The 17,898-nt window shown below is 54.1% G+C and overlaps 1 protein-coding gene across 1 annotated transcript in view; it reads right to left on the reverse strand.

The window, feature by feature from the left end:
• Nucleotides 1–17,898, reverse strand: part of UROC1 (urocanate hydratase 1) — a gene marked incomplete at its 5' end in the record, with an annotated part of 32,792 nt that overhangs the window by 11,080 nt on the left and 3,814 nt on the right. The window contains 15 exons of the mRNA XM_079785130.1: nt 1,527–1,625; nt 2,208–2,278; nt 3,520–3,641; nt 5,151–5,223; nt 6,241–6,338; nt 6,638–6,817; nt 7,180–7,242; nt 8,991–9,079; nt 9,899–10,042; nt 10,130–10,196; nt 10,991–11,052; nt 11,180–11,308; nt 11,647–11,706; nt 12,518–12,611; nt 13,603–13,733. Of these exons, the coding sequence (XP_079641256.1) occupies nt 1,527–1,625; nt 2,208–2,278; nt 3,520–3,641; nt 5,151–5,223; nt 6,241–6,338; nt 6,638–6,817; nt 7,180–7,242; nt 8,991–9,079; nt 9,899–10,042; nt 10,130–10,196; nt 10,991–11,052; nt 11,180–11,308; nt 11,647–11,706; nt 12,518–12,611; nt 13,603–13,733 (1,482 nt within the window). The remainder of the gene's footprint in view (nt 1–1,526; nt 1,626–2,207; nt 2,279–3,519; nt 3,642–5,150; nt 5,224–6,240; nt 6,339–6,637; nt 6,818–7,179; nt 7,243–8,990; nt 9,080–9,898; nt 10,043–10,129; nt 10,197–10,990; nt 11,053–11,179; nt 11,309–11,646; nt 11,707–12,517; nt 12,612–13,602; nt 13,734–17,898) is intronic.

A 17,898-nucleotide genomic window follows, 5' to 3' on the forward strand; every position in this document is an offset into this window, starting at 1 on the left:
CAGAGCTGGTAAGTGGGCAGGCTGGGGTTTAAACCCACATCCAGTATACTAGAGTCTGGGCTCTCTCTTCAGGCAGCCTGGCCCCTGAGCGTGTGGCACCACTGGAGGTCGGCTTTCCCAGCCCTCCCCAGCGGGCACGGAAGTTCACAGGCTCCCCATGTAGGAGGAGGTAGCCTGCCAAGAGGGTAACTCCCCACTGCTCTGAATCAAGAGGACCTCCTCTCCTTCCCTTGAACAGGCCCAGTGTCCTTCCATCTCTTCACCTTTGTCCTGGAATCACCTGCCCCCAGGTATTCTGGCATCTTCTTGATACTCAGGCCTCAGTTCTATGCCAGCAACTCAGAAAGGCCGGTCTTGACCACCACATCTAAAGACACCGCTCATCCCCACCCCATCACCCCCACCTTGTCACCTCAACTCATTTTCTTCACACTGGTCGTCACCATCTAAAATTCTCCCTGAATTTATACCTTTAGTTGCACATTGTTAGTTTCTCTTCACTAGGAAACAGATCAAGGTGGGGACCCTGTTTATCATGTTCTTTGCCACATTGCCCCCTAGTGCTTAGAAGAAGTCTGGCATAGAGGAAGCTGTGAATCAATTGACAGAGGGAGGAAGAAAGGGAGGGAGGGAGGGAGGGAGGGAGGGAGGGAGGGAGGGAGGGAGGGAGGGAGGAAAGAAGGAAGGGAGGAAGGAAGGAAGGAAGGAAGGAAGGAAGGAAGGAAGGAAGGAAGGAAGGAAGGAAGGAAGGAAGGGAGGGAGGGAGGGAGGGAGGGAGGGAGGGAGGGAGGGAGGGAGGGAGGGAGGGAGGGAGGGAGGGAACACCCAGCTCTCAGTGCTGACCTGTGACCCCAGCAGGGTGTGAGTGTGCCCTGAGGGATGTTTGGCAAACTATGCCAGCCTTCCTCGTGAGCACCCTGGGCTTCCAGGAAGCACCCAACAGTAGTGTGTCCTGGTGGTGCTCCCTGAGAAAGGCCAAGGCTGCTGACCTTGCTGCCAGTGCCCCCCAGAGCCACCCACAGGGGCAGCCTTCACTTTCATCTATTTCAATCTCCTCTGCATGTCTGATCATTAATATTCCTGGTGCTTCTAAACAGAGGACTATCACGTGAGCCTACAAACAGAGGGGCCAGAGGTCCCTCTGAACAGTGTGCCCAGGGCTCCATGGCCTCCAAGGCGAGTCCGGCTGATTCAGAGGAAAACAGCAAGTTTGTCATGGTTTGAACAAGATAAGTCAACAAAGATATATCAAATACTCATGGGGAAGCCAACTCATTTCATCCTTACTCCCATGCTTTGAGGTTGATATGATTCTCCTTTCACAGGAGGGAAACAGGCTCAGAGCGGGCACTTGACTTGCCCACAGTCACACAGGGACCAGGGTCAGAGCCTGGGTGTGAGGACAGATCATCACTCCCTGCCCCAGCTCTCTGACCCTCAACTAACACATACACAGAGCATGGGGCAGTGCCGGCTGACAGGGAAGAGCCGAAGGGAGGCCCCACCAGCAGCACAGGAAATGTCACCTTGATCTTCCCCTGGGCGATGGCTTGGTTGAAGGCCACAGCTATGGCCACACGGCCTTTTTGGTCTGAGTACAGGATCCTTGCCTGGGAGCCCACCACCTGCGGACAGAAAGGAGGCACCTCAGGGACCTGAACTCACAAGTCAGCTCCTCAGAGAGACCTTTCTGATCCATCATGGTCGCGCGGTCCCCACCCGCACCACGTTCGTGTTCACACTCGCCTGAGCGTAATCACAGACACGGAAATGAGGCCCAGGCAACGCTGGCCCTCTCAGTGCCTCACCTGCAGGGCCCCATGAGTTGCCACAGAGAGCCCGCCCCAAGCACAGCACCACAGCCAGGTGTGCTCCTCGGTACAGATGAGACAGGAGGCTCAGAGAGGCTGAGCCACTCGCCCATTCACACGGCTGAGAAACCAGGGAGCCTGCCTCTCGGGACCCAGCGGCCGCCTCTCAAGAGGACTATTTGAGTAACTGGGTAAAGAGCAACTTACCTGGCCCGGTCACTGTCCCAGGCCACCTTTTGAAAGGTCCCTGGCTTCCCTGTCCAGCAGCCCCCTGGGTGAGGTAGCTGCTGGCTAAGCAGTCGCACGGTATGTTGGCACCCTCTCAGATCGCTCATCTATTGGCCAGATGGGCAGTCCCATGGCCCACCCCTGCCCTCCCCCAGGCCAAGCCCTCACCAGCCGGTGCTTGGCAGCCTCCCGAATCCAGCGAATGTTGTCCACATACTGCAGCTTCACAGCGGGGTTCACTGCAAGGAGAGGGGGGAGGCGTGTCACAGGCACCGGGAGCCCGGACCCTCCCCATCGCAGGCTGCTCGGCACAGGCACTATCCTTCACCCAGCCCTGGAGCCCTGGCGCAGGGTCGGGGACACTCCCTCCGCAGCACCCCGCTAGGCCATCTGATTTTCAGAACCAGCAGTAATAGTCATGTGAATTAATGCACAGAAGTGTGCAGCCCACTGTCCGATATATTCATTCCTTCAACAAACACCTCTTGAGTGCCAGGCCAGGCACTGGGAACCAAGACCGCTGCAGACTGTGAAAATGAGTGTGATGAGGTCGTCACTGGGTGGGTGGGTCAGGAGGACCGAAGTCCTCTCCGAGGTGACAGTCGAGCTATATCCTAAATGCTAAGGAGGAACCAGCGACATAGAGATCTGAGGAAGCAGCTTTCTAGGCAGAGGGAATAGCAAGTGCAAAGGCCCTGAGGTGAGAGGAAGCTTGCTCATCCAAGTAAGACAGGCCAGGGCTAAGTATGGAGGGCGTGCAGAGGGGGCGGCAGCCAGGGAGCTCCTGAGAGCAGACAGCTAAATCTGCGGGAATTCTGTGAGCCAGTGGAAACACAGACATCGTTAGATTTCAATTAAATGAACTTACACTTTTTAAAAATGTATTACAAATTAAGGTAATGGCCCAGCCTGCATGGCTCAGTGGCTGAGCATCAACCTATAAACCAGGAGGTCACGACACGTGCCCGGGTTGCGGGCTTGATCCCCAGTCGGGGTGTGAAGAGGCAGCCGATCAATGATTCTCTCTCATCATTGATGTTTCCATCTCTCTCTCCCTCTCTGAAATCAATAAAAAATCTATTTTTTGTTTAAAAATTAAGATAATGTTCATAAGTCACCACTTCTTAATTTACTACCTTTTAGGAGGATCTATGTTCTCAAGGTTACCTGCCTGGTGGAAATACTGCTACTGTTCCAAGTGAAGCCCCAGTTGAAATAAGCCATCTGAGAGTATTTAGACCTTGGCCATCAACAGATGCAACAGCGCAGAGCTTCCTCCTGAAGGGCTAGTTGTTGAACACCCACCTATGAGGAGGCCCCTGACAAGATGCCCAAGAGAAGGCCCCACTTCCTCTTCCTACCTCAGTAGGCCTCCCCCTGCCTAGCTCCTCCCACATAGGTGGCCCCACCCACCCTCAGCCCGGTTCTCTGCCTGCACTGTCAGGCAGACCCTCCAGCCTCTCCAACCTGACAGCCTTACCTCCGCCAGCAATGGCCTTCTCCAGCACAGACGTGGCCAGCTGATCGGTGACCGCCAGGTCCTGAGGGTCCCCGGATGTGCACACCCAGCGAAAAGGCCCGAAGCCCTGGGAGAATATATCCCTGCAAGGACAAAACGCCCGATCGCCTTCCCAAACTGGCTGCACCCACTGGCCGGGCCAGGATCACCATGGTCCAAGGAGGGGAGGCTGGCATGTGTTCCAGAACTGAGAGGGGGTGAAGGCCCTGTGTGAGTTGAGGGGTGTGTTGGGGGGCATTGTGTGTGGGCATGTGTAGTAAAGTGGGGGAGGGGCTCCAATGTCCAGAATTTTTGCTGGAAGCCCCTAAGTCACTAGTTGGACAGGAAGTTTCAGAGGCCCTGCCTCCTCCAGCCCCCTCCAGCCTTTCAGTCCCCTTTCCCCTCAGTCCCCCTCCCTCTCCTCTTTCCCTTTAGCCCCTCCCCTCATTCCTTCTCCCTCCCCCTCAGTTCCTCTCCCTCCTCCTCCACCTTCCTCCCCTTCAGCCCCTCCCCTCAGCACCCTCTTTCCTCCTCCACCTGAATTCCCCCAGTACCCCCTTCCTCTCCTTTCACCCCTCTCCCTGAGTCACCCTTTCCTTTCCCTCCCCACTACTTTTTCCTCCTCCACCCCCTCCGTGCCCCTCATCCCCCTCCATCCCCTCAGTGCTCTCCCTCCCTCTAGCTCTGTCTCCCCCTCACAGCTGCACCACCTCCAGCTGCAGGAGCAGGGGGCTGGGACACAGACAAGCAGAAATTCCTCAGATTGCTGTTACAGACAGCCTGACAACCCGTCAAGGAAAACTAAATAGTGAGGAGAAGTAGTACATGCGGGGACTTGGCCAAAGTGGCCTGAGGTGATCTGACCTTGTCCTTTCACTGAGGCCCTTGCTGTGTGAACTCCAGGCAGAAGGAGGCAGCAGTCTGGCCCTCCCTGGGTCCCACACTCCACAGCCCCTCGTGGGCTACCCCACTGCTTCCCTCCCCAGAGAGGCCCCAGATGCCCCTGCACTGTGGCCACTCTGGCTCTGCCCCCACCCACAGTGAACCTGAGAGGGAGAGGTTTGCCTTCTTGCCTCCCTCCCTGCCTGGTCCCATTTTGCCACACTGAGGGCCAGGAATCTTCCAAAAGCATCCCGAGGCCTTCCTTCTCCTGCCCCTGTGTTGCCCCTGGCCCTGGCCTCCAGGCCCACCCTCAGCCAAGCCCACTCTCCCTCTGGGTACCTCCCACTCCTCCCTACTTGTCCTGGGCCACTGCCTCTCCAGACCTGCCCTGCACAGCCAGATAGACACAGTGGCTCATGGGACAGCAGGCTTCAGCCTCCATGGATCAAGCCATCAGCCGCCCTCTTGGGCCCACTGCCATGGCCACGGGATGGACAGCATTTAGGGCCATGGGTACTGGAGGTTGGAGGCTCCAGGCCCCTGCAGCCTCCTTGTCCTTTCACTGAGGCCCTGTACAGGCCTCTCACTGCTCCAGTTTCTCCACCTGCATTTTGTGGTGGGACCCCATGGCCTGGTGTGGTAGCCACTTGGGGCCACAGCAGTGGTCAGAGGAGGGGCTTTTCTGATCTGAACGTCCAGGACCCAGGCACTGAAGGGGCCTCATCACCTACCCCATAATATGCTGGACGTAGGAGGGGTAGCGGAACTCGGTCCTTTCGGCGCCTTTTTTCTCCACGTCGGCTCCTGTGGACAGAGCATCCGCACAGTCCCCTGGAGGAGCCGAGGGCTGGCAGGCCCCACCCCGAGGTGAGGACATACGCCACCATCAGATGACAGTTTACACAGAGCCCGGGAAAGACTGCAGAGACTCTGTCCTGGTAGCGAAGCATCGCCAGGTCTCTCAGGCAAGAAAGAGACAGCAAGTGCCGCCCCGGCTGGAGCCATGGGCTCACGGTGTGGGGCAGGGCAGCATGGACTCATGCCCGTGTCCGCCTCATGGGTGTCCAGACAGGCACCCAGAGCCTACAGACTCCAGGGTGCGGGGGGAGAGCTCGTGCCAGAGATGGGCTGGGAGGGAGACTTTCCACTGAATATCTTTTGTACCTTCTGAACTTTACAACCTTTGAATGTAAGAAGTTTCCTTTATAAAAAAATAAAGCTACATTATATATAGATAGATAGATAGATATAGATATAGATATAGATATAGATATAGATATAGATATAGATATAGATATAGATATAGATAGATATATAGATATATTTGCAATGGAGCTCACACTGGAGCATTGTACCTACTCTCTTTATGGTGCTTTATATATATATTTTAAATATATTTTATTGATTTTTTTACAGAAAGGAAGGGAGAGGAATAGAGAGTAAGAAACATCGATGAAAAGAGAAACATCGATCAGCTGCCTCCTGCACACCCCCTACTGGGGATGTACCCACAACCAAGGTACATGCCCTTGACCAGAATCGAACCTGGGACCCTTCAGTCCACAGGCCGACGCTCTATCCATTAAGAAAACTGTTAGGGCGGTGCTTTATATTTTTAAGGAAAATGGAGAAACTGAGGCCAGAGAGGTCAAGCTGGCAGGACCAACTTCCAGAAGGCCGGGCAGGGCACAGTAAAACCTGCATGCCATGACCCCTGCCTCTCCCAGGCGCCTGCCAGGCCACCCCTGGCTGGAAGGAAGGGAGTGAGCCCACCGCAGCCCAGGAGGATGGGGCCCCCTCCCCAAGTCTCCCTTCTCTCACCTGCTCTCTGGGCCTCCAAGAGGAAGGCGTTGCCATAGTCCCAAAAGAAGAAGTTCTCCTTGGCCAGCCTGTTGATGGCTGAGACCTGCCTCCTCAGGCTGCAACAAGCCAGCAGTCAGCTGTCAGCTCTGTCCCCCAGTGAGACCCTAAAAATGAGCCCTCTCTGCCCCATCACTGTCACCCCCCACCCCCCCAGCCTCATCCCATGGAGCTGAGCCAGCCCTGCTGACTTCCACCCAATCTGACAGAGGAGGAGACAGAGGCTCAGAGAGGTTTAGGGTCTCACCCAAGGCCACACAGCTGACCATTCTACTCAGTCCAAAAGCTCCTTCCAGGGTGCAGCCTCCCACCCCCGACCCCTGCCCTACACCCCAAGCAGCCCTGGAACCAGCATCACCTTTCCTGGACCAGTTTCTTGAATGTGGCAGGATCGGAGGCCATGAGGCTCTGGGCCTCTGCAAAGCCAAGCTGCACAGGATAATAGCCTCCATTGAATGGGTTGTGGCAGGACGTCTGGTCCGACCCCAGGTCTACCAAGAGCTCCCCCGTCTTGTCTAATTCCTGGACCAGGCGCTCCCTGGGGAAGATGTGGGATAGTCAGTGCAGGGCGGACAGCACCTGCCCAGGGCAGCATCTGGGACCCGAGTTTAGGGCCCAGCCAGGAGGGCATTGTAGCACATTTTCCAGCCACACGTCCAGTGATCAGGGACTGGGACTAATCCTACATCCCCCCCACACACCCCTCTCCCCCTAAAGAACATGGTGGGAAGGCTGCTGTGAGCTCAGACCAAGATCCAGGCGATGAAAGCTGGGAGCAGAGCCTCAAACCAATGCTTGAAGCTTTGTGTTCCGGGAGTACCTGGCCGCCATTGGGACCTTGGCTGGAGGGAGATGTTCACCTAGGGTCCCCAAGGCTGCTGACTCCCACTCCTGACTTACCAAAGGTCCACCACATTTCCATGGTAACCAAGGCTGAGCACCTCCTTTGTCTTCCTTGCTTCCCTAGAGGGCACAAGAGCAGAACAGATGGCCCCATCACACCTGCCCACAGCTGTCCACCCCGACCAACACACAGGGCCACCCAGATAGCTAGAATGCAGAAGACTCAAGAGGCCACCAAAAGCATTGCGTGCATGTGTAGGGGATGTGCTTTGAGGACCCAGACCACAAGGGAAACAGCAGACTTGACTACCCCAGACAGGAGAACTGAGGCAATACTTAGAATTAGGGCCACTGCTGTTAGAATTCTAATAAGGACCTTCCTAGAATTCACTCAAGATGGCCCTCAAATAATAAAAGTCACTAAAGTCACTAACGTTGATGCCAAACATTACTTGGAAAAATGAAAGTACAAAAAAATGAAAGTATATTTTAGGGAACAGAAGATTTAAATACATAAAAGCACTCACAGATATGAGAGCTATCACAAAGCAACAGTAAGTGGGGCGGTGGGGCAGTGTGGCACCCACTCAAAGATGCAGATCTACCGAAGGCCTTGCTTGGCAGAGAGATGCCAGCGGAGGCCAGACCCGCTCCTCTCCCCCAGGTGCACAGGCTAACCAAGTGGAAAAGGGCACATGGTCCTAGAGCAGAGAGGGGCGCTGGAGGAGGAGGACTGCATCTCAGCCTAGGGGCCAGGACGGGTACCGTGAGCCCCATCACTCCATTCCCATCTGTGTCTTCTGCCGATCAGGGAGCAGAAATGTGATGAGACAGGCTGCTTAAGGCAGTTTGTTCAACTGATGTGAAATGACTGTGTGTGTGGCCGTAGGAATTAAGGAATTAAGCTGGCCCAAACTTTGTGTGAGTGACAAGAGGGAGAAGGCAGATGGAAGAGGTATATTTAGAGCTGACAAGAATACCAGAGTGGTTGGAAGTGTGTGTATGTGCGTGCGCGCACGTGGGTATGTTACTAAGAAAGTAAACTAGTATTTTAGAAAGATATATGTCAAATAGTATCCCATCTTGAAAATGGGAATATTTCCCAAATTCTGTGTGCTCTCAGACATTTTCATGCAAGCCCCCTTGGGTCAGAATAGTCTAGCCAGGGTGGAGGGCCACGGCACCCAAGCATCTTCCCCACACAGGCTCAGTCTGCAAAGCAATCAGTGGAGAGGGTGCTTCCAAAATGGCATCTGATCGGCAGGCCCAGGACAGTCCCCGCCCCCCCCAACACACACACACACACACACACACACACACACACACACACACACACACACATTCCCACTAAAATCCTCCGAATTTCTCAAGCAGGAGGAGAAATGCTGCCCGGCCCGGACACCGCACAGGCAGTCACAGCGTCATTGGGAAGGAAAATCGAGTATTGAACCGGAAGGAGTCACCCTGAGGGAAAAGCTCCATCTTTCAAAGTTCCTGCTTCCCCAACAAGTTCAATGAGCATCTACTATGTGCCGGGCTCTGGGCTAAGCACCGAGGTCACAGCAGTGAGAAAAACAGACACATTCTTTGCAAAACTGTGGGAAATGAGAAGATGATTGAAAATCTCTTAGAACCAAGTGTCTGACCACCAAAGTATGCAAACCTAGGATTTCCTACACACCCGCCATAATGACCAGTGAGAAACAGGATTTAGAAGACCCTACTGTCCCGCCTCTGAGTGGCCACTTGATGTGGTGGCCACCTGGGGCCAGAGGTCAGGCACTGAACAGGTCTCTGCAGAGGAACCCAGCCTCGGGGCCCTTTCCCACGGTCCCCCACCTTCGGTGCTCACTTGTCAGGAGTTGTACCTGAGTCTTTTAATGCACTGGTCCAAGCTGTCGGTCACCTCCATCAGCCAACCTTGCTGATGGCGTTTCATGAGGGCTGCTTTATCCACCTGTGAGCATGACACACCAAGCCACCCAGTCACAAATCATCCCAGGGTGTGTCCCCTCCACGAGGTGGGTGTCACCCTCCCATGAAGACCACCCACTTTTATAACACAGTGCAAGGGCAAACTGGGGCAGCTATTTTATACCCACAAGGGAAGCCCAAGAGAATCTAGATAGATTGGCCCTGACATCACTGGGCTGCGGAACCAATGCCAACACTGTTGGCTACCCGAGGAAAATAAAACCCTGTTTATGCGAGCTGCCGTAGCTCAGGTTTCTGTTACCTGCAGCCAAATGGGCTCCTAACAAGTACAGCTGTGTATGTCACAGGTTTAACATCAACTATGTGCAAATCACACAGGTGGATATCACCGAGGCTTTTCTTAGAGCCACTCACCGCCTCTTCCCGCCTCCCTTCCTGTCCTTGGCACCACCAACGAAAGCTGGGACAGTCACTGAGAAAAAGCGGCTGCCCGCCCCTCTACTGAGGGGCGACTCCTTTGCTTCCCCCACCTGACTGTGAACTGTCTGAGTTCACTTATTCACAAACATTTCTTATCTCCCCGCTGTAGTAGTCCAGGCCTGCAGTGGGGTAAGGGGAGCGGTAGCCACAGAAGTCAGTTTCACGGGACAGCATCAGCAGGCACTGACCACGGAAAATGACGGGCTCTTTGAAGGCAGGAGGTGCGTGCTGCCCTGGGAACCCACCCTGGAGGCTTTGTCGAGGGGGCGAGAGAAGAGATGGGTGTGAGTGTGAGTGGCTCTGGAATGAGGAAGGAGCGAGGTGGGCAGGGATGAGGACTCGGCGTGCCTGGGGTGCTCACCTCTGCTATCACACCGATGCACCCCACGATGACCGAGGCCTTGGCCTGAGCCCCGCTCATTCCGCCCAATCCGGAGGTGACAAAGACTTTCCCAGCCAGGTCCTCGACGCCCAGGTACCGACGTCCAGCGTTCAGGACAGTGAGCTGCAGGAAAGGGGTGGGAGCTCACTGTCCACGCCCAGCATGTCCACCTCCCACCCCCTGAGGTCAGGCACGACCCTTGTCTCTCACCACTGTGCCATGGACGATTCCCTGGGGACCGATGTAGCAATAACTGCCTGCTGTCATCTGGCCATACCTGACCACAGAGAGGGCAAGCAGGGGAGTGAGCCCAGTGCCAGCCACCCACTTTTGATGGTTTAAAATTCATTTTTATATTTATTTACTTTTCTTAAAAATCCTCACTCAAGGATTTTTTTCCATTGATTTTTTAGAGAGAGTGGAAGGGAGAGGGGAGAGAGAGAGAGAGAGAGGGGGGGAGAGAGAGAGAGAGAGAGAGAGAGAGAGAGAGAGAGAGAGAAAGAGAGACACAGCCATTGGTTGTCTCCCACAGGCGCCCCCACAGAGGCCAGGAATCGAACCTGCAACTCAGGTACATGCCCTTGAACAGGAATTAAACCCACAACCTTTCTAGTGTGCAGGCCAATGCTCTAACCACTGAACCACTCTGGCCAGGGCTTCTTTTTCTTTTTTATAAGAGAACATTTATTAGAAAATCACAGAAGTATAAGAAGTAATTTGTAGAAGAAATGGGCTTAGGAAGTGAGTTGTAGAGTCAAAAGAAGGGCCCTGAGAGCTGGGGAGTGAGGAAGGTAAGGATAAGGAGCGTGGGGGGAGGAGGAAGGAGGGGGAGGGAAGACACAGCATCAGGGAGAGCACCTAAAATTCATTTTTTAATTACCCCAGAATGCATTAATACAGTCTCCTTAAAAAAAAAAAAACTACTAGGGAATATGTAAATATGAAATTGCTACAGTGCTGTGACTGTATTTTTCAAAATTGTATTTAACATTGCTATACTGTTTTATAATATAAGTGGAAATGTATGGTATTTACTGGAATGATACAATAGAAACTGAAATAGAGACTCACATGGTAACCCCCATGGCAAAGAGCTTCTCATACTCTTCTCTGGAAGAGTAGTTGGGAATGACCTGGAAAAGAGGGCGGAGCCAAGGGCTAGGACAACACACACCCTTGGAAGCACGGCAGGGTGGGTGTCAGGGAGCCCGGCTCTTCCCGCGGCCCCCGCCGGCACCGTGCGGGCTGCCCAGGACCCACCATCCCGTTGGTGATGACCAGCCTTGGGGCTCCAGGGCTGCTCGGAAAGAGGCCCAGTGGGTGTCCACTGTACATGACCAGGGTCTGCTCCTCTGTCATCTGTGACAAGTAGGACATCGTCAGCCAGAACTGCAGGAGAGAGCAAAGCATGGAGGGCTCTGTAAGTGGGGGCCCCACAGTGGCCCCAAGCCACCGTCCAGGCTCTGAGGGCTCCCCAGGCTCAGCGGTTCTGCCCACTGCCCCATCCCTCCAGGCCTCTGTTACTCTCTAGTGGCCCTTGGTGCCTGCCATAATGCCACTCCTGCCCTCGGGACCTTCAACACCCCCACAGTGTCTCCAGCTGTGATCTCTGCATCAGGCAGGCGGAGACCTGAATCCCGGGCCCTGGGTTTGTAGCCTCCTTCCAAGCCAGGGGGTGTGGTTGGGGGAGGCCTGGGCATGGGGACCAGGCTCTTCGTCCAGCATACCTGAGCCCAGTTGCTGAACACCTGTCCGTTTCCTCCGTAGGTCACAAGCTCCTGGGGAAACTGGAGAAGACATGGTGTCATCTGAGATGGTGGCCTGGGAAGGGAGGGCCCCCACCTTGCACTGGGCTCTACGGGCAAGGTGGCTGATGGCCCTTTAAGAAAGAGTGGTGGGGGCCAGGGGAGATCCAGAGGGGTGAAGCCCAGAGGGAACAGCCTCCGCAGGAACATGGGTCCATCTGTGACTGGGGGAGGGAAGAGCTGGGGCCGGGGCTGCTTTGGGAACTCATCCTGGGGTCAATGTCAGGGGTCCATCTGTGATCAGGTTTTTTTAAAAAATATTTTTTTTATTGATTTTAGAGGGGAAGGGAGAGGGAGAGAGAGAGAGAAACATCAATGATGAGAGAGAATCATTGATCGGCTGCCTCCTGCATGCCCCCTACTAGGGATTGAGCCCGCAACCCAGGCATGTGCCCCTGACCGGAATCGAACCTGGGACCCTTCAGTCTGCAGGCCGATGCTCTATCCATCGAGCCAAACCGGGTAGGGCTCAATAATTTTTTTACTAAGCACATGTTAAAATGCAGGATTAAATCTGCTTCTTTTTACTTTTTCGTGTGGCTATTAGGAAACTTACAATTACACGTTTCTATGACACCAGAATTGATGTCCCGGTGGTGGTTGCTATGGGCGGGGTGGGGGTGGAGGGGGCACTGGGAGAAGGGTACGAGGTCCTCTCAGCACTATTTTTTACAACTTCTGAGATCTCTGTCATTATCTCTAAACAAAGAGCTTAAATGTATTGCACGTGTGTCTCAGGTTACAGTTCGGCTGGACAGCGCTGCCACCCCCGCTCCAGCGCCCCTGGGGTTACCTGGGCCACGGCAGGGTCCAGGTTGTTCATGATCATGTGCATGATGGCTGCTGCAGCTTTCGTCCGGCAGGGGTACTGCTGCACTGGGTAGGCCCTGCAAGGGAGTCCAGGGGCTAGGGGTGACGGTGGGAGGGCACACAGGTGGCACAGTGACACCCCACATCCTGCTGCAGAAGTCGGCTGGGGGTCCCAACAGGAACCAAGGCCAACCGGCTCTGGTGCCCACCTCCTGCTCTGCGGCCCCCACCCTTCCAGCTGTGGGGAGTTTGGCCCCCAGCCCACCCTGGGCTGCCCTTCCTCCCTTCTCGGCAGGCTCCAGCCGGGAGAATGCTAACTTGGAAGCAAAGCCGATGTCCACTTTCCAGAAGCCGCTGCTCTGGGTGCCGTTTATTCTTTCCTTCTTTCCTGGGCACCACCTGTGCTCCTGGGCACCAACTCTAGAGCAGGCGCCAGGCAGCAGGCCCCAACAGGAATGAAGAGACGTGGTTCCTGCTTTTTGGGGTTCATGCCATGCCCTGGGGTGGTCCCTGACAAGTCTGGGTTTGGGGCCTATCCAAGAACAAGGATGCTCAGTGTGATTCCAGGGCGGGGCGGCAGCATCTGGGAGCTGTGACAGGCAGATCCTCCCGCTATGCAATGTGGGTGAGGCCCAGCCACCCGTGGTTTCACAAGGCCTCCAGTGCCGGGGACAATTCAGCTTGAGAGCCCTGTGGGAAGCCTGAGCTCTCTGAAGACATGGGCAGAGCCACCCTCTACGCCTCTCCGTGCTCTCTGGCGAGACAACAAAACATGGGGCTTAAAAGAGGATTTTGTATTCAGTGTGGATCCAGACTTACACAGGATTGACTGCCCAGCACAGTGGACCAGAGGGACCCATCTTCTGGTCAGTCCTGGGGGCTTCAGCCAGGTCTAGGCTGTAGACCCCCACAGATGACAACACGGCCACCCCCTAGTAAGGGGCATCGACTCAGCACGCCAGGTCCATGGGCCTCCTAGTGTGGACAGCCTCAATTTCCCCTTCCCTGCTGACTCTCTGGGGTTCCTGACCGCCAGCATGACCCCTCTTTCCGCCCGCCAGCACTCACCTCATTGCAATGCGGGGGGAGAACCGGTACATATAGATGTGCCCATACAGTCGCAGCTCCTGGGCAAACTCGGGGGCCAGCAGCTTCTGGACGTCCGGGGGGAAGTAGCGCAGGGCATTCCTCAGGGCCAGCTGGAGGAGGAGAGTGTGAGGGGCATCAGGGCAGGGGCTCCGGGCCGAGCCCCTGAGGCTCCCATGATGAGCCACCCCCCCACACACACACACCTGGATTTGCCTCTGATCCACTCAGAAAACTATGGTCCCACCCCAAGACTGCCTAGTTGTCACCCTGGGCCCATCTACAATGTCACCTCCTACATGAAGCCTTTCCAAGAAGAGTCTTGCTCCCTGGGGACCAGGCTGCTGATTCCGTGCAAGGACCAGGCAGGGTCCTGCCCTTGTGGCCACAGTGGGAGATGCAGAGTCAAGGGGAGTGAGAATAGACCTGCCAGAAGGAGCCCATAGGTTCCTTGTACGCGTGCAGAGAAGCACTCTCCACTAGTGCAGCTTCCAAGTAGCCTCAGGCTACTACACCTGCGCTCTGGGACTGAGATCCTGCCAGAGCCGGGACAGCCCAGGACAGAGCCTAGAGCCAGAAACAGGAGAAACCTTCTCAGGGATTCTTATCCAAGGAGGGCAAGCAGCCCAACTCCCCTGCTCCCACCAACCCTGTCACTCTTCTCCAGAGATCCCAGATGCTGCTGCTTCTGCCCCAGGGCCTTTGCACCTATCCTCCTTCTGCCTGAACCCCATTACCCCCCCCCCCGTCACCACTCTGCTTTCCCTTGGGGGGTCCCTTCCTTCATTCTGGTTTCAGTTCCGACACCCCCCACTCAGAGGCCTTCTTGATTCCCAGACTCTCTTCCCGCCTTTGTTTCCTTCTGGAGCTTTGCACTGTCGGTCACTGGGTGATGTGTTTCTTTCCTTGCTTACAATCTGTCTTGCTAAGCTCAGGGAGGGCCAGAGTCCTGGCAGACCCATTATAAGCTCTCCTCCTTATAACACCCAGACTGGAGCCTGAATGTGGAGGCAGGCGAAGTGGGAGAGGACACTAGATGACAACCTGGTGTCTGGCTGAACATGGAGGGCATTTACTCATCCGATTGTTACCGGGCAGGGGAACGCTGGGAAAATTCCAGGCCAGTGGAATAGGGAACCTGAGACAGGAAAGTTAAAACAAGGCCAGTGTGGGCCATTTGCAGCTGGCTTGTAAAAGACAAGCCATTATCTTCCCCAAACCAAGGACGCTTGAGAGCAATGGTTAAAAGCCACCCTCAGAGCCAGCTAGGGGAGGGGCGCGGCGAGGGGCAGCAGAGAATGCAGGAAAGGAGAGGGGAGAGGAGAGGGGAAGGGCAGTTTTACTCCCCAGGCAGAAAGCCCGCAGTCTCAAGGCTCGGCAAGACAAAGCTGGCAGTTTGCTGGCCTGGCTTCGTGAATAAAGGTGCGTGCTTCAATCGCTTTAATAAAATTGGCTTCGTCACAATGCAGTCATCTGAAGTTCTCTCATTTAAATTCATTTATATGAGAAGACAAGAACTGAGGTTGGGGACAGCCCTCTCCCTCCGACTCGGGGCTGGGGGGGGGGGCTGTCCGATAACACCTCTCTGGTGTCTGAGGGGTGCCTCTAACACAAGGACCCTGGAGAACAAACACTGGGAGGTGAAAGGAAATGAGGAGCTGGATGTGGTAAATTTATTATTCATTCATTCAACACATGTCTATTGAGGGGAGAGGTGATAGGGACACCTGAAGGCAGAGGTGACAGGAGAAGAAAGAAGGGCCTGGGACTGGGAGGACACCAGCATTCGGGCAGGGGCAGAAGCACCAGCCAGGAAGACGGGGAGCTGGGAACCCAGCCAGGAGCACAGATGCCCTGGAGACCAAGGGCAGAGGCCTAGGAAGGGAAGGACAGCATGTCCGGTGTGCCCTGGGCAGTGAATCACACGGGTGTCCCGGGGCCGGAGGGGCGGGTGGGGTGGGAGGGAGAGAAGGAGAGGGACCGTTCCGGAGGGGGCAGAGGGCAAGAGCAGGCAGGGGAGCAAATGGCAATTTAGGGAGTTCGGGAATCTGGAAAGGGTTTGCAGAGACATTCCCTCACTTGATTTTCACATCGAGTGAAAGCACGTAATCCCTTCTCTCTTGGAAAACAAAAGCTGATCAGAAATAGGAGTCTCGCCGAAACCGGTTTGGCTCAGTGGATAGAGCGTCGGCCTGCGGACTCAAGGGTCCCAGGTTCGATTCTGGTCAAGGGCATGTACCTTGGTTGCGGGCACATCCCCAGTAGAGGGTGTGCAAGAGGCAGCTGATCGATGTTTCTCTCTCATCGATGTTTCTAACTCTCTATCCCTCTCTCTTCCTCTCTGTAAAAAAAATCAATAAAATATATTAAAAAAAAAAAAAAAAGAAAGAAATATGAGTCTCTCCCTTCAGAACCGGGGCTAAGAAGAGGCCCCACAAGAGTCTCTCAAGGCCTGCTGGCTTCAGAATCGCTCAGCGCACTGGCCCACCCCCAAAGGCTCTGTTTGCATTTCCGGCAAGTTGCCAGATGCTGCTGCTGGTCTGGGGACCCCACTTTGGGAACCACTACAGGACAGCAAGGAGGATGAACAATGCACAAGTGCATGCCGCGGGGACGAACTGAGACACAAAAGGGATGTACAGTACTGCCTACTCCTCGCACACAGTTCCAGCGCAGGTGTGGCTAAGGAATGCTGTGAGGAGTCAGGACAGGGGCTACCCTTGTAGGTCAGGGCCCGTTCCCTCACCTGTGCACGTGGGGTTTGGGCTACTTTCTGGGTGTTTTCCACATCGGCACAAAGGTTCTTTGTTTGCTTCTAATCATGGCTTTCCAGAGAACATGGGCACTAACAAAAAAAGTTTCAGCCCAAGCCGGTTTGGCTCAGTGGATAGAGCGTAGGCCTGCGGACTGAAGGGTCTCAGGTTCAATTCCGGTCAGGGGCACATGCCTGGGTTTCGGGCTCGATCCCCAGTAGGGGACGTGCAAGAGGCAACCAATCAATGATTCTCTCTCATCATTGATATTTCAATCTCTCTCTCCCTCTCCCTTCCTCTCTGAAATCAATTAACACACACACACACACACACACACACACACACACACACACACACAAACAACCAACTAGAATAATAAAAACTTTAAAAAGAAAAAAGTTTCAAAAGCAATTTATATTACACACACCACAAATACTCCACATGCCACACATACTCCAAACAAGACTTAACCTTACTGCAAGGGTCCTAATATATTCTATCCTGTTCTAACTTCTTTTATTTCATTCTATAATGAATATTGGTTGCAACTCCCTTCACTGAGTTCATAACCTGCTAAGTGGCAGCTGCAGTCTGAAACCACTGTCCTCACAGAAATGCAGGCTTCATTGCTGGGGCTAAACGGGGTCTTTCACCAAGGCGCTAGGTCACGAAGGCCCGGTTTACCAGCGTCAAATGCCTTTGCAACATTGCCCAGATAACCACATGCCTCAAAAACACAACAAAGGTTCCTGTCAAAATGAATGATTTTTAAACTGTGTCCGTTGATAGAAATGACTCAGCCATTCTATGACACATATTTGAAGACTGTGCGAAATTCAATCTGTTCTGAAATGAAGTGTTCGTGCACGTGTGCCATTAACACAAAGGGGATTCTGGCCGTTTCCCGAATCCTAAACGCAGCACAAAAATTACTTGCCTATTTTCCCCTTGTACAAGATTTCCATTTTATCGCAATTGAATTTTTTGTTATTCTGTCATTTAGCCTAGACATGTCTTCATGTCAACTATTCTACATCAGTTTTTTACTTTCAAGGATAATCTATGTCTTTTTATCTGCAATTTCATGTTTGTCCTTCGTTTAGGAAAGTTGTCTTCTATTCCATTTTTGCTCAACAACTTTACCCCCTGTGTCTAGAGTTACATCATGAGCATGGGATAATTATGTGTTGAGTGAAAAATTTTAAAAAGAAGCAGCTCTGTTTGCTGGTCTGGATTCATTACTCCAAGTTTCTGATGGGGAGCAGTTCTCAGCACGAAGATGACACAATGGTGTTCGGAGAGGTTGTGTGAGTTGTCCAAGGTCCTGCCACAGGCCTGGGCTCCTCCCTGCGCCGCAGGCTGCACCCGAGCACCTGCTATACAGCACAGGCATGTGTCCCCTTTCTGACCTTCCAATCCCGCTCTGCAAAATGAGTGCAATGATCGCATACACCTTATCGGGCTATGTTGGGGACTAACTGAACTGACAGGCCTAGGACAGTGTCTGATACACCTATGTGCTGTG

The sequence above is a fragment of the Cnephaeus nilssonii genome (genome assembly GCF_951640355.1).
Source record: "Cnephaeus nilssonii genome assembly, chromosome: 11".
Taxonomy (NCBI): domain Eukaryota; kingdom Metazoa; phylum Chordata; class Mammalia; order Chiroptera; family Vespertilionidae; genus Cnephaeus; species Cnephaeus nilssonii.